This window comes from Grammomys surdaster, unplaced genomic scaffold (genome assembly GCF_004785775.1).
Source record: "Grammomys surdaster isolate TR1022 unplaced genomic scaffold, NIH_TR_1.0 225, whole genome shotgun sequence".
NCBI classification, from domain to species: domain Eukaryota; kingdom Metazoa; phylum Chordata; class Mammalia; order Rodentia; family Muridae; genus Grammomys; species Grammomys surdaster.
Genome location: NW_021604670.1, coordinates 6889905 through 6906430, shown reverse-complemented (window position 1 = coordinate 6906430; position 16526 = coordinate 6889905). Strand labels below are relative to the sequence as shown.

The window sequence follows — 16526 nt, the reverse complement described above, 5'->3', positions numbered from 1 at the left end:
ACAGTACTGACTTTTTACTCTGTTCTTCTTTAATAGTGGGTCTTACGACTGCAGAGGTTTTCAGCAGCTACAGAGGAGTGAAGCACAGTGTTGTTCAGTGGGAGCTGGAGACCCTGAGTTTTCCTTGAATTGTAGAGTTTTTTTTCTTCTTTTCAATTTGGTGTGTTAGTGTGTGGTGTGTGGTATGTGGTGTATATGTTTATGTGCAGTGTGATGTGTGGTATGTATGTGTATGGTGTGTGATGTGATGTGTATGCTTGATGTGTGTGTGTATGGTGTAATATGATGCAGTGTGTATGTGCATAGTGTGTGGTATGGTATGTGTGTGCAATGTGTGTGATCTGGTGTGATGTGTGTGTGTGTGGTGTGGTATGTACATGTGGTATGTGATGTGGTATGAGAAGTGTGGTGTATATGTATGGTGTGTGCTGTGCTAAGTATATCTGGTGTGTATGTATGTTGTGTGATGTGGTATGTGATGTGGTGTGGTTCATGTGTGTATGGTTTGTAGTATGTATATGTATCTGGCATGTAGTACGTGTGTGGTATATGGTGTTGTGGTGTGTTTGTATTTGGTGTGTGTGTATTTGGTGTATGATATGGTAAGCAGTGTGATATGGTATGTGTGTATGGGGTGTGGTTTGTATGTGTGTGTGTGTGGTGTGTGGTATGTATAGTATATGTGCATGTGGTGGATGTGGTGTAGTATGTGGTATGCAGTGTGGTGTGGTATGCATGTGCATGGTTGGTGTGTGGTTTAGTGTGTGTTGTGTGTGGTGTATGATATATATGTGGTGTGTGTGTGGTATATGATGTGTGTGTATGTGGTGTGGTGTGTGTGATAGGTAGTATGTGATGTGGCTGGTATGTGTTGTATATGGTATATATTGTGTGTATGTGTTGTGGTTGGTGTGGTTTGTGTGTGTGTGTGTGGTATGTATGATGTTGTATGGTATGCATATGTATGTGTGTGATGAATATGTGCTCTATGCACAAACGTGTGTGTGGTATGTGTATGTGTGTGTGTGGTGTGAGGTATATGTGTATTGTCTGTACAAGTGTGTGTACTGGTGTGCCAACCTTACACATGAGTGTGAAGGTTATAGGAGGTAGTTGGGTGTCCTGTCCTATGTTCTGTTACTCTCAGCCTTACTCCCTTGAGGCAGATCTCTCAGTGAGCTGAGAGCTTTGGTTTCAGTTAGATTAGAGGCTGGCCAGCCCCAGTGTGCTTCTCTCCTGCTGTGCTGACCTTACAGTCTGTTATGCTTGTGCTACAAGTCTTCTCTCCCACTGAGCCATCTCCACAGCCCTGAAACATATCACTCTATCAAACTGTGTCAAAAGAAAAATATAGCTTCATTATGAGTTTATCATCATTAATTTTCTTATTACTTTAAATTATGTGTAAGTATGTACATGTTCTGGTCAAGCTAGTTATAGATGCTTAATGCTGCTTTCTGGGAATCGAACTTGAGTCCTCTGGAGGAATAAGCAGTATGTTCCCTTAGACACCGAGCCATCTCTACAGCTCTTTATTACTTATTATTATTAAGTAACAAGGTTATTTGTAGTTTAGGCTGATCTTGAATTTGCTATGTAGCCAAGGACTCTTGTATTCTTACCTCATCCTTCCTAAGGTTATATTGTTATGTTACCATGACTATTTCCTTTAATTAAAAAAAAAAACAAAAAAGGAGGTAAACCTCAACAGATTTAACCCAAAATACATTTAAATGTGGATTTATTATTTATTAGTGGATCTTTCTGACACGAGGGGTCTAATAGTTCTGAAAAAGTTAAAAACCTGAGCAGTTCTGTTTTCAGAATCAGAATTTCTGTTGACTTGTGTTCTCATCTGGTATGTTTCTGTTAATGGATGCAGATTTTCAGAGTGAGGGAAAAGTCATGGCATTTTTCTTGGCAAACCAATTCTTTGCCGATATGTTGCTAGCCATTTCAATGGGCAGTTGCTGGTCCTCTGTCCTGCACGGCTCCCACTCTCGTGGCCCACATTTGTGTTGAGAGGTTTCAGCACAAGTGTGGATGGAGCTGAGGTGCATGTAGGTCACAGAGGTTGGTAGTAGAAGAGTGGGAACACTTGGAAAATGTCATTGCCGTAGAAGCTTTAGGCACAGACAGTATTTGGAGTTGAGCTTGGTGAACTGATAGACCGATGAATACTGTTGGGGTCCAGTCAAGATTTTCAGCTCAGCAGGTGATAGAACCAAGTCATCACTGTGCTCTGATGCTTGAATTTGGCTTGTACGTCTGCTTCAGCCAGCCTTATTGTGTATGCAGACACCAGGGAGAGAGATACTGCATCCAAACAAATCTATCCCCTTTCCTGGAAGCCAGATTTTAGTTCCCTGTAGGAGCAAAGTGACAACAGCATCCTCCTTGGTACAGAAGCTAGCCCACTGTGAGTGGATTACATGTTGATGAGTGGTTGTGCTTGCATGCGTGCTTCTCCTCACCCTAAGTGTCTTTTAATCACTGGTTTGCTTTCAGACGGCTGCCTTGAACTTGCTGTGGGAGAAGTGCTGCAGCGACAATGTGGTGGTGCGAACAGCCTGCAGCGAGGGACTGGTGGCACTTGTCGCTCAGGGTCATGCAGAGTTCAGCTATGTTCTCAATGGGATACTCAACCTGATTCCTTCTGCCAGGTACATGTGCTGCCGTGTTTGTTTAAAGGTTTTAGAAATACAGCTAATTGATTCCCTGTTAAGGATCACAAATTTGTGTTGCAATAATGAACTGACTTATTTTAAGAAGGAGACATGGTATAAGCATTTCTACTCACACAGTGACAGGGTTTTTACCTTGTATTGTCTATCTGCAGTCAGCCCTTGGCTCCAGTGATGTGTGTTAGAAAATTATAGGATGAGTTTTTCTTAAATATTTGATGACATAGGAATGTGTCTTCTGAGTATTCTTAGAGGGCAAGTTCTTTTAACTTGTTTTGAATGTCATATTTAGTCCATTCATAGAGAGAAGGTAATAGAATGGTGTAGGTTTGCTCCTTTTTAAAATAGTCCAACAGGATCATGTTTGAAGCAGAAGCACCTGTGGCATCCTCTCTGAAAGATGAGAGTTGGGTGAGGCTCTGTGATGCAGCGCTTACCTTTAGGATATGTAAGGCTCTGTGGTATAGTGCCTATCTAGGGTGTTTGAGGCTGTGTTCTTGCACTAGCTCTACCAACAGAAGAAAACAGAAAAGTTCAGAACAAAAATATGAAACCAACTCCCTGAACAAAGAGAAGTTGCTGCTCTTTGGTTGGTGAAATGATTTTCTGGAAAAGTGTTTACATTTAATGAACCTCCCTGTGTGGCTTCGAGCCACTCAGATACAGGCACCCCATCATAACTTGTCCTTTCCTTTGCCCTTCTGCTGACAACTTTGGTTTTCATGATGACAAGGGATCCTGCTGTTCTGCAGAACTTCATAGTAACTCAGTCACACCACATCAGGGATGGGGCAACTCCAGTCTTTTGTGGGGAACATTTTCCTGAGACTGCTCCCTGACCAGTCCACAATTTATCCAGGCAGACAGTTGGCCAGAAGCTCTGCTTTATTTTTAAGTGGTAGTGCTTTATACCAACTTCCTGAAGTGACCTGGATGATGGTCCAGCTGTGGCTGGGGTTCATGTGGCCCTGGAGCTTTCCAGTCTTTCTTGTTCATTCTCATGTGTTCTTTCGTCTCACGTCATTGTCACGGCACAATGTGGAATGTTTAATCTCTTTTATGACTCCAGAGTAGCTGTGACTGTCAGTGTGTAGAGAGCATTCCACTTTGGATCTGTCAGTCTTCATTACGTCTATTCCTTTAACTTTTTCTTTTTAATAAAACCTATTCTCTTCTCTCTGGTCACCTCTTTGTATATTATTTGATTATAGGCTTTCTTTCATATCTTCCTGTCCATAGCCCTAAACACTGTAACATGTTATACATGTTCTCAAACTAGTCTGGCCTTCCATTTATGTTGTTTTTTTGCATGACCCCTCTACCTGGATAGAATGCAGTTGTTCACCTCTATCTGAGGTGAGTGCTGTCACTTTCATTGTCCTTCAAGAATCAGGCTAAGTGCTTGCACCTTTTCTGCTCCGTGGCTTGTTCTTTTTTTCATGCTATTCTGGCCTGCGTTTTCATATATGACACAATCTTTGAATTTTAGTAGATGACCAGATGGTTCTCAAAAATTAAGGATTGTGTCGTCACTAAAATCTATTCATTTTTGTCTATTCTTCACACACACACACACACACACACACACACACACACACACACACACACACCCCAAGAGAGAGATAGAGAATATTAGTAATTTTAGAAATTGCTTATTAAAAAGTGGTTTTAGGATCCATTAAAAAGTCCCTGTGAGAGGATTTTTGACAGTAAAGATTTTCATGTCTTTCTTACTTATTAGTCGGCTTTAAGTAAGCCATGCAGATTTTTGACTTACTTCTTTAATTTATCAGGTACCAATAATGACGCCCATCCCCCATAGTATTGAACCACTCTAAAATCCATAAGTGTAGAATCTACTTGCATTGTGCATTATATTGCTTGTGCTAATGGGCTCAGTTGGTAAAGGCAACTGTGAGGACTGGTTGAGGGAGGACAGAACCGAGTCCTACAGCTGTCCTCTTGCACGCTGTGGCAGGTGTGCTTGTACACACGCACACAGAAGTTGGAGTTGTGTTTCTTATCAGAGGGCCAGAACAGTGTCTTTGTGTATTTAAATAGCCCTTAGGGCTGGAGAGATGGCTCTCCTTACAGAGGACCTGGGTTTGATTCCCAAGCACCCATATGGTGGCCCACGAGTATCTGTAGGCACATGTATGGTGCATATACATACATACAGGCAAAACACACATGCACATAAAATAAGATCTAAACAAAAGAAAAGAAAAGAGCAGTTAGGCCAGGTTTGGATATTCACCTTTAAGTCTAGAGGATTAGCTTACAAAATTATGCTGACATGGGATATTAATCACACACTAGTATAAATCCTCAATCACTATTATCAACCATAAAGCATAAGCATTGATGATAGTGAGTAAGCCTGCCATCTGTTTATAATTGCCAGTAACAGTATTATTTTTTAAAAGTGCAAATGTGTTTTAGACTAGATATAGCATTTATATGGGCTTAGGAGGCAACATTTCTGGTCTCCTTGCTCTTTGTTTTTCTCTGTAGCTGCAGACCGGTACTGGGTCTTAGTATTTTTTAAAGGGTTTTTTTTTGGTGTGTGTGTGTGTGTGCGTATCTATCTATCTATCATCTATCTATCTATCTATCTATCTATCTATCTATCTATCACATACATATATATAATTTATACATAGCTGTTAACTTTTAAAAGATACATATATTTATATAACTGAAAATTTACATGCACATATTTTCCCTTTTCTGGAAGCCGTGTGTGTGTATGTGTGTGTGTTTGTGTGCATGTGTAATACACACATATATCTGTGTACTGTGTGCATGCCTGGTATCCATGGAGGTCAGAGAAGGACACTGGATTCTTTGGGACTAGAGTTATAGAGGGTTGTGAGCCTGTGGGTTCTGGGAGTCAAACCTGGGTCCTCTGGAAGAGCGGTCAGTACTGAGCCAGTCTCTAGCTCCCATGAAGTATTTCTGATGCTACATTTTTTGATGAAAAAAATTCTATATGAGAACTTGTTCCATAAATCCATAGAACATAGAATTTTGTGATTTTTTTTTTCTCGATGCATATCTACTGTATGGAAGCCTCATAATTTACCATTTTTCCATTTCCAGTCTTACTCAGTATATAGGCAGTGCTTCAGTGACTATACTTTAAGATAATGTTAAGGAAATACATTTAGTTTTTGAGAATTTTATGTACTGTATTTTGATAATATTCACTCCAGCTCTTCCCACATCTATCCCTACCTTCCTACTGACATGACCTTGTATCCTCATTTTCTCTTTAAACCCACTGAGTCTAATTTGTGCTGCCCAAATACTCTTGGCTGTTAGAATATCTTCTAGAGTAAGGTCAACCTGCCGAGCTTACACCCTTCAAGAAACCTTGACTCCCCTCCTTCAGCAGTGATTAAGTGCCATTAGCTCCCCAGTTGGGATGGGACTATCCCCTCCCCATGCTAGGATTTATTTATTTATTTACTTACATCTCTCATGTTGCCCCCCCACCCCACCCCCCCTTGCTGAGTTCCACCTCCATCCCTTCATGCTAGTATTTTTGTGAGGCTACTTCACACTCACCGTGAGCTCATGTGTGTAACTGTGCTGTTGTTTTTGGAAATACTGTTTCACTGCAGTCATCCACTGCCTTTGACTCTTCCCACTGCCTTTTCCTTTATGAACTTGTGTCTTGGGAGAATGGGGTGTCATACAGGTGTCTTATTTAGTCCCGAGCACTCTGCAGTCTCTTACCCTCTTCATGCTGACCAATTAATTATGGGTCTCTGTTCACAGCTATCTTATACTAGAAAAAGCTCCTCTAATGAGAATCAAAATGCAGTAATCTATGAATCTAGTGATGAGATGTTAGGAATCGATTTAATGCTCTGACCATTTATCAGAACAGTTGTAGCAGTTTCTCACCTAGGGCCTGTGACCTATTAGGCATAACCCACCCTGTTCTTAGCTCAGTGATGGTGTTGTGTATAGGTCACAGCTGGTGGAGCAGGCCTTAAATCAAGCCAGAACGTGTTTGGTCCATCCAGTAACAGTCATGCCATTATTGTGCCATTGGCCATATCTCTTCAGGAATATTGTAGGTCTCCAGATTCACAACTGGCCAAGACACTGTTCATTCCCCCACCCTAAACTGGCAGTGTTTATAGCACCTTCCTGCATCGTGAAAGGTAGGCAGTGGGATGACGTTTGTAGGTCAGTGCACACTTGGTTTCTCCATTCTTGTTCTATGACTCAAGTTCTGGAGGGTAACCAACAGCAATAGCAGTAATCTGTAATGTTTTGTGAGGAGTGTGGAGGAGTGTGGAATCCTGCTGGCCAACTCCAACAGAAATGCCCATTTCTGACACTGAACTTTTTATTTTCTAACCTGTGGTTTCTAGTTGGTCACTGCGCTGTATCCATGTTACCACCCACCCGTACTCCCCACCCTCATTCCCCACCCCCTTATAAGGTAATTTCATTTGAACTGTTTTTACACACACACACACACACACACACACACACACAAGTTTCCATATAGCTTTTCGCTTTTTTTTAAAGGTTATTAGTATTAGTTACCCCTCAGCCAGTGAATAATCTTACACATGGGTCATTACTAGTTTTTAGAATTCTTTGGAAAGTTGACCAGAGGTTTAGAAGAAACCCTTTAATTTTATAGTGAGCAAATATTGAAATATCAACAATGAAAGAATGTTGGCTGTTTTTTCTTATCTGAGAAGTTTATGTCATCTAAACTGTTAACTGCGGGGACATGTAGCTGAAATAGATCTGAAGCTAACCAGTTTGCTTTGTGAATATCACTGTGTGAGTGTAGGTACATGTTCACAAGTGCACATGGAAGGAGAGGACGGCTTGAGGCATTGTTTCTTAGGCGAGGTCTGTCATTTCTGTTTTGAATATACACAGATACATCTTTATTACCCCAAATTCAGTTTATTTTAGCGAGAACTCTTAGCATTTTAAGTTTTAAGGATTTGGACAGATGGACAGATTGTTTAAGAGTATTGTCTTTGGCCTGGCAGTGGTGGCACACGCCTTTAATCCCAGCACTTGGGAGGCAGAGGCAGGCGGATTTCTGAGTTCGAGGCCAGCCTGGTCTACAGAGTGAGTTCTAGGACAGCCTGGGCTATAAAGAGAAACCCTGTCTTGAAAAACAAAAACAAACAAACAAAAGTATTGTGTTTGTTTTTTCTTTACTCTGACCAAATACTTCACAAGCACCAACTTAAGGGGAGGGGCGAGGTTTGTGTTGGCCACAGCTTGAGGGCATAAAACCCGTCATGGTGTCATGGTAGATGTGTATGAGGGCATAGAACCCTTCATGGCGGATGTGTATGAGTGCTCAGAACCCGTCATGGTGGGAAGTGTGCAGCAGACATGTAGCTCCATAGTTGTGGATGTTTGGTCTGAAATCCCCCACATTTGTTTTCTTTCTCTTCCTCCTCCTCCTCCTCTTCTTCCTCTTCTTCTTCTTCTTCTTCTTTTTTTTGAGGTAGCAAGTTCTTGGCCTAAAAGGCCCCAAGAAGAGCAGGCTAGCTGGCCATTGAGCCCCAGGGATTTGCTTGTTTCTAGCTCCTCTTGGAGTGTAAGCATGTGCCACTACGCCTGGATTTTTTTGTTTGTTTGTTTGTTTTTATTTTTAAACATGTGTTCTAGAGAGTAAAGTCAGATCTTCCTGCTTAAAGGCAAGCAGTTTGCTGACTGTGCCCAGTTTATTGTTCATTGTTGTGTTTTGAGGCTGAGTCTTGCTGCATTGCCTTTGCTAGTCTGTAAGTTCTGGACTCAGGAGATCCTCCCACCTCAGCCTTCCCAGTGTTGGTACTATATGCCCTGAGCCTGGTTTCCAATTTAATTTTAGCCTCTGATCACAAGGTATGTTACATAAGATCTAAGCTTGCCTAAATGTCACCGGTAGAGGTTGTAACTGTTTGCATTGTCAGAAAGCAGACTTTTCTTCGTTTGCTTTATTTCAAGTAGCAGAGCTTTGAGGTTTGGAGCAATTACAAAAACCAAACTTTGTGCTGCCTATGTTTCTTATAAAAAGCAAAATGAGAATGAAATTTAAGAAACAGGCTAATTAAAAACAGGGGCTGCAGCCAGCTTCCTCTTCCAGTACTGCCTGGGGAGACTTCAGAGAGAAAACTGTGTCTATCTTTTGAGATGTAGAAGCTGGAACGACTTTGGCCAAAGACAGTGGGTTTTCAGTTTGCACTGCTTAAGTCTCTTCTTGCCGCAGTTTTTTCTCCTCTCTTTAGAAGTTGATAGGACTCTGGAGATACTTTAGGGGCAGAGCCACAGCAGGACTGATCATCTTTGATTTAGGAAATAATTTCTAAAACTTATCTTTTCCTATCTTTTAACGAACATCGAACATTGCTAGGATCTGAGCTGGAGGTGGGGTGGGGAGAGAACACCAGCAGTGAGAAGCCTGTGTGGAACAGACCTGTAGAGAATGTGGCTTGTGGAGATGCTTCAGTCCTGCAGCCAGAGACTCAAAGGTTCAAAGAAAGAAAAAGTGAGTAAGCATCTCTCCAGCTGATTACCAACTCTCTGGCCCTTGCAGGGCCAGCCTATTAAATGGCTTTGGAATGTATAAGGAAACACCTCTCACCTGAAGCACAGCCTACAGTGTGCAAGATGCTGGCTCAGAGTCTGTTCCATTGTATAGTCTAATTTTGAGAGACTTGCCCTCTGCAGTGTCCTGGTCGTCTGAACATAAGGGAGTGGCTGGGAAAGTGTCTGGCTCTGCTTGAGAGACTGTGCTCTTCAAAGGAATAGTTTGATGTCCCAGAGTGTTCTTGCTTCAAAGCCAGGGCAACAGGAAACAATTGTAAACTAGTTTTTATAGCTTCTGTAAACAAAGAAATGGATTTAAGCCCTCTGAAATGTTCTTTTAATCAGTAAGGAAATTTAAAAAAAAAAAATTGCTTCCCTAGGGAGGGTGAAGGAACAAGGGACCATAAAGGACACACAGTAAGGAAATGATTATCGCCCCTGAATGTGAGTTTTGAGATGAATGCAAACTAGAATTAAAGTGAATGATACATAGTAGTGTATACTTTTCTTGTCCTTTGAAGAATTGCTTGTTTTGAGTTTAGATTGTGTTTCATTTCTTCTTTATATGAGTTTAAGGATTCCCAGTGTAAGGAGTTCCCACTTCTCATTCCTTAGTTTTTTTTTTTTTTTCTTTCTTTCTTTTTTTTTTCTTTTAGCTTCTGGAAAGCTCATGCAGCCTTTGTTACTGTTGCTTAGTAACGGGATTATGAATAAAATCTGACTCTCCTTTGGAACCAGGTATTCAGTTTTCGATATTGAGGTGTCAAGACAGCCTGTAATTTCAGCTGTGCTGTTTCCCCATCCCCCTTCTTTTTACAGTGTGCCTGGTGGGAAGGAAGGTTATACTCTAGATAAACTAGGCTAGCATTTGATTTGTGTGCCTTTTGTGCTTTCAAACAGGGAAGGGACCTACTGTTAATGTATTTTACAAGGCTGTATTGAAGATGGGAAATTAAAGAATATTTTCTGAAATACTGAAAGTCTGCTTTTAAAGGAAATCTTGCATAAAAGATTAAAAATTCCACAGTGAGTCAAATGCTTAAAAATGATTCCGAGGATTATTTGGAGTTAAGATTGAGGATAACTGAGAAAATTCTCATCTCTCAGGGTCTTCCCTTTTGTTGATGATTCTCTTCCTGGGGAGACTTAATTGCTTTGTTATTATGTAGGGACAGCTAACAACTGAGGAGACACATTTCTTGGCTTTCTGTACTGGACTTTTGTACCATTCAGCTTCTCCTTCCTCAGTTCATCTGGTAGGACAGGGACCTAGAAGGGATGTTGTATGAGGGCTCCTCCAAGTGTTTACAGGACGCAGCCTTTCATCTGGAGCCTTAGGACTTAGGGATGGCTGTAGATACGTCCACCTCACCAGCAGAGTTTATCTTCCTCTTACCAGTCAGGGACCAAGATAGCCAACCAGGCTTGCTTCCCCATCTTGTGTTTTAAAATTTCCCTTTAGGCCTCTTAGCTGGTTTGCAGATGTTCTCTCTCTTTTCTGTTAAGTCCCAAGATCTCCCTTAAAGCTCATAACAAAAGCAGTTCCTCACTTTCGCCATCTGGGACACTCTGCCCTATTTCTTTTTAAAGTCCTGTGATGTGGCTGAGACTTTTGTTTGTCATTTTAAGTGATGTATTTATGCTAAAGTGTTTCGGGGTGATTTAGGAAGAGTGGCTGCTGAACATGTTACTTTATAATGGAAAACTGCATCAGAGAAAATGTGACCATTTTCCGGTACTCAGAAGAGCATGCGGGACTTTCTTAAGGAAGTTCTCAGTAGTTTTACATCTTAGACTTTTTTTTTTTTTTTAAAGAAACATTTGTTCCCTCAGACATTTAAATAGGAATTCCTCAGGACTGGTTTTATCCCGCCCTCTTCCTTCCTGTGACACTATCTCTTTTTCTTCTACTTTTTTCATGCATTTAGACAATGATTTAGTTACATATTTATTGTTTCTCTCTCTTCTATTTGCTGGTGAGTTTCTGAGAATGCTTTAGTGGGAGCAAGAATCCTTTTCAGGACTCACAGATCTTTTCAAGTTAAAAAGGTACTTGCCTAGCTTGGCCCAGTTTGAATCATTTGTATCCATTTTGGGATGTTCTTGTTTTTCCTTTACCCCCTAATCTCTTTTTATTCAATCCCTGGTCAAATAAGAGTAGTTGCTTATACTTCATATTTGATATGTTTTGAAAGCCAGAGCCAAACGTTATGTGTATTTTTTTTTAAAAGGAGGCTGAACACATGTGAGCAGTGTTTAGTGTTGTAATCAAGAAAACTCCAAACAAAAGAAACCCAATACCCCTCATTTCATATGCACAGTTGTGATCATTTCTATCTGCCTGGTGTAGAACAATTTGTATGAATGGTTTGAATTACCAGAGTTTGTCTATACAAACTTGGCCAATTTTCTTCTTGTTTGTTATATATGATTTTTTTTGAATCCTCAACATCAGTATTGATCCACATTCTTTAATGATAAGATCTGAGTCTTGAGTCTCATGCCTAGTGAAAATTGAGGTTCTTTTTGTAATGTCTCTGGTTGCTCTCAGAGTTCTTGAGTAATCTTGTGTAACTTGGCCTTAAAAAAATTAAGAAAACAATAGCTATTATTGAAGGACAACTGCACCAGGTTTCTGAGCCTGTTTGAACATGTTAGAGCCCTGTGGGCCTTGAGTTACAGAATCCACTTGAATTAGCTTGGGCATAAGAATACTCTTTATCTGTTGCTCCGGCTGCCTGTTCTCTTCCTCTTCCTTGTCCCCCTCCTCTCCTCTCATCTACCCCCTTCCTCTCTCCTTCTCTTTCCTCCCTTTCCCCTTTCTCTTCTCCTCTTCCACTTCTCTCTTTAAAGCCCCAACCATATAGTTTCATGTAGTTCAGACTGGCCTCAAGCCCACTCACTGTATAGCTTACGATTATCCTGATTTCTGTTTCTACCTCAAGAATGCTGACATTACAGATGGGCGCCACCATGCCCTGTTTATGTGATGCTTGGTATTGAACCCAGGATAGAACCCTTGATCCTTCTTTCCTTCCTTCCTTCCTTCCTTCCTTCCTTCCTTCCTTCCTTCCTTCCTTCCTTCCTTCCTTCCTTCCTTGCTTTTGATGAAGGGGGCTTCTGCCTGCCAACAATAGATATGCACATGGGCATTAGAAACAAGTTGGATTTCAGGTTGTGTGTTTCATTCTTGGTTTTCACTTCAGACTGACTCTCAGCTGCTTAGCTCACAGGATGTCATCCACTCTTGGAGTGTCCTCTCTTACATGTGTAAGGGATGACCTGGTTGAAGTCAGAATGTCAGGAGTTCTGAGTACAAGATGTGAAGGTGGATCTCTAGGCTGTGCTAGGACCTGTGTGTATTTGTTTCTTGGGGTGCCTATAAACTTGATGATCTGACTCAACAGAGATTGAGTCAGATCTCTTTCATAACTCTGGATAGCAAAGTCAACGAAAGCTTGGGGGCAGGCTGAATCTGTTCTGTCTTCTGGAACAGACAAGCTCCATCTCTCAGCTGTGGCTGCAGAACTCTAGTTCTGTCCCTGAGAATCCTGAGTATTCTCACTGCACTGTCACTGTATGTTTGGGTCTTAGATGTTCTGGTTCTTTTTGTTTTTTTCTTTTACAAGGATGCTGGTCATTGGGTTTCTGCATGAGATCAGTGACCTTGGATAGTTAGTCCTAAGAACAGTTCTTGAAGTTGATCTGTGAGCTCTACATACATGCATGTATCCACCCAGATGTGCACGCACACACATGCACGCACAGGCACCAGTACACACATGAACACACTTGTGTGTGCACAAACACAGAAAAACAAGACAGAATCATTCCTCCAAATTGGTACAATAGCAAATAAAGCAAAATAAGTTCAAAGTAAAGGAGGGTAACCTTAACTAAATAATGCTTGTGAACCCAGCCATTTGCTTCATAACCTCACTCAAATTACTCATTTAATTTTCAGTAAAGCTCTGGGCAAGGGGAGCTTTTTCATGTGCATAATAGTGTTCTTTCTTTAGGAGACACATGATTCCTGATGATTTACATTTTCATGATGCTAGGAGTTGTTAACATGCAGTTTCTATGTCTTTAGGCTAGAAGCTTCAGAATAACACTATTTTTTTTTTTTTTACCAGTTTTTCTTCACTTATTTCTTGAAATATTGCTATAAGGAGAACTTTTCTAATATTTACTCTGGTTACTTAAAAGTACAACTTATAAAGGTAAAGCAGGACACATACATGTGCTTTTATATTTACTAAATTCCAAAGAGGTTGGGGCTGGAAAGTTGGCTCAATGAATGGTTAATGGTACTTGCCACTCTGCTGGAGGGTCTGTGTTCAGTTCCATTCCCCCACCTCAGGAGGCCTACGGTGATCTGTAACTCCAGTACTGGTGGGGACCTATACTCACATGTGCATAGCCACATGTACACACTTACTCTTACACAGATTTCAAAATGATAAAGGGAAATCTTCAAAGAAAAATTTTAAGCATTCTTTGGTATGCCCAGTTAGATTTTCTTCTATAAAATTTTAATGGATTATCATGACTATAATTATGGCTTTAAATGTACTTAAAACTCCCATTCTTTGAGATTTCATTGTTATCCCTCTGTTTCTAAGGAGAGTTTTGGATTCACTCTTTTGAAGCAGCTTGGGAGAAGTGTTAAATAAAGTCTAAAAAATTCAGTTATTCAGTGATTTTCATACATAATAAATTCATTCAGAAGGGAGGGATGGAAAGAAAATAGCATTCTAAGAAGGTGCTTCTTGCAGCTGTGCTGGTTACTTTGCAGGAGCTGTCTAGTGTTGCTAGATCTCTTGCAGAAATTTGCAATGTGGGCGATTTGGCTACATAGTTGATAGTTAGTCTTCAACACAGTTGAGTTTTTATAGGCCATCTGAATATTTATTCCTTTTCTTATTCTGTCTGGAATCTAAATAGTTTAATGTTGCCAGTATATAGATTAAGGTTCACTAAATGAAAACAAAAGCTCTAACAACAAAAACAAATACTGCCTTGTCTCTACAGAGTTGTCCCAGTGTTGATACTATGGTATCACATTGATTATATTTCTTCCATGTTTATAATTATTTCATTGTCTACCTGTGTAGTCTTTGAAAGGATGTCTTTCTACAAATATGGCGAGTTATATCATTGCTGTTAATTGAAGTTAACTAACTTAATAATGAACTTTGAATGTTAAAGAGATCAGATGTTCTAGTTTCTTTTCTTTGATTGATATAAGACCTCTCTCTGTAGACCTGGAACTTGCTATATAGACTAGTCTGGCTTCAAACTCCCAGAGATCTTCCTGCCTCTGCTTCCTGAGTGATGGATTAAGGAATGCACTACCCATTGAGTCTGGGCTGTCTGCTTTAGTTTCAGTGTAAATGTGTTAAATCCTGTAATTAGAGAACTAAATTTACCTTCAGAGCTCCTCTGAACACCAAACACAATAGTGTCTTTGCTACATCTGCCCTAAGTGAAGCATAGAATTGTCATCTTTATTCTTATATTTGGTGTTGTGATATCACAGTGAGCAGAGTGGACATAATTGTTACACTCATATGTATTTAGCACAGAGGCTAAATAAGAGGGTGGAACTTTCCATTTACAGGAAATAGAGTATGACAAGTTCCTCTTATGGGATGAGGAAAGAATGCTCAAAGCAAAGGGAGAGCCATTTTAGATTGGACTGGGAGAGGAGATGGGGCCAGACAGTCCAGGTAATGGTAGATGATTCAGAAAATTTAGGTCTTTATCTTGGGTACAGTGGGAAGCTACCCAAATGTATTGGGGGTTCTGAAGTGACAACTTTGGCTTCAGCATGAAGATAAAGTTATTAAGTATTGGCTTTGGGTTAAAGGGCTAGGAAAGGCACAGGGGGATTAATCTAGGTAGCTGTGGCTATTGTTCAGGGGAGAGGTAATAGCTGCTTCTACGAGAGATGGAAGAAATAGATTTGTGTGGCTTTGAGGTGCAGTGTTTGTGGTGGATTAAGGATGAAGATACCTGAAAGGAATATATGTCTCAAAGGTAGCTCCCTGTTTTCTCTTTGCTTTCCCTCTAGACCAATGGTTCTCAACCTGTGGTCTGTGACCCCTTTGGGGGTCAAATGACCCTTTCACAGGGGTAATATCAGATATTTATATTACAATTCATAACAGTAGCAAAACTATAGCTATAACATAGCTATGAAAATAATTTGATGGTTGTGGGTCAGCACAACACAAGGAACTATATTAAAGGGTCACAGCATTAGGAAGTGTCTTAGTTAGGGTTTTACTGCTGTGAACAGATACCATGACCATGACAACTCTTGTAAGAACAACATTTAATTGGGGCAGGCTTACAGGTTCAGAGATTCAGTCCATTGTCATCAAGGCAGAAGCATGGCAGCATCCAGGCAAGCATAGTACAGGAAGAGCTGAGAGTTCTACATCTTCATCTTCATCTGAAGGCTGATAGAAGACTGGCTCCCATCAGGTTAGGAGGAGGGTCTTTAAGCCACACCTACAGTGAACACACTTGCTCCAACAAAGCCTCCAAATAGTGCCACTCCCTCAGCCAAGCATATTCAAACTACTACAGCAAGGGTGAGAACTATTACTGTAGACTGTAGAGAACATTAGAAAACCAGGTGTGTAGGAAGAGTGTGAGTTCAGATTTGTGCATGTTGAATATGGTGCCATTCAGATGCAGGGGAGAGATAGTAGGCAGCTGGATATGCCCTCTCCTTTTAATGATGCATCTTGAACAGGTTCTACTATGAATACACTAGGCATAATATCTAATCAGCTCTTTTTTTGCCCTGATTAAAGTCTTTGCTTTGAGTTGTTAATTAACTGTTCTGTGTGCCTCAAATTCAGGCAGCCTGCTTGTCTGAAAGCTAATTCCAATTCTTGAAATACTCCTTAGAAGGCTACTTTCTCAAATTTAACATTCAAATTATTTATTTATTTATTTATTTGTTTATAGCTCAAGGACTGTTTTCTTAGATTTTGAGAGGAAACACGACAAGACAGGTGAGCTGAAAACTCTAGCGTGTTCTGAGCAGTGAGAGATGGAGAGAAATTCATGGATTTACTATTAGGTATGAAGGTCAGAGAGATAGTGAGAAAACTCAGAGTTTTAGAGAAAGCATAATTAGGCTTTGGCCAGTATCCAAGCAAGAGATACACAGAGAAAAAGTTAGAACTCAGGAAATCAGGTGGAGTACATGAAGGGGACTGTGTAAGTGGCTGTCAGCAATGCTTTTGTGTTTCTGCTACA

At 40.6% G+C, this 16526-nt stretch overlaps 1 protein-coding gene across 1 annotated transcript in view; it reads left to right on the top strand.

Moving 5' to 3' along the window:
- Focad (focadhesin) overlaps positions 1-16526 on the top strand; it is a 225907-nt gene that overhangs the window by 33706 nt on the left and 175675 nt on the right. The window contains exon 4 of the mRNA XM_028773373.1: positions 2509-2663. Within this exon, the coding sequence (XP_028629206.1) occupies positions 2509-2663 (155 nt within the window). The remainder of the gene's footprint in view (positions 1-2508; positions 2664-16526) is intronic.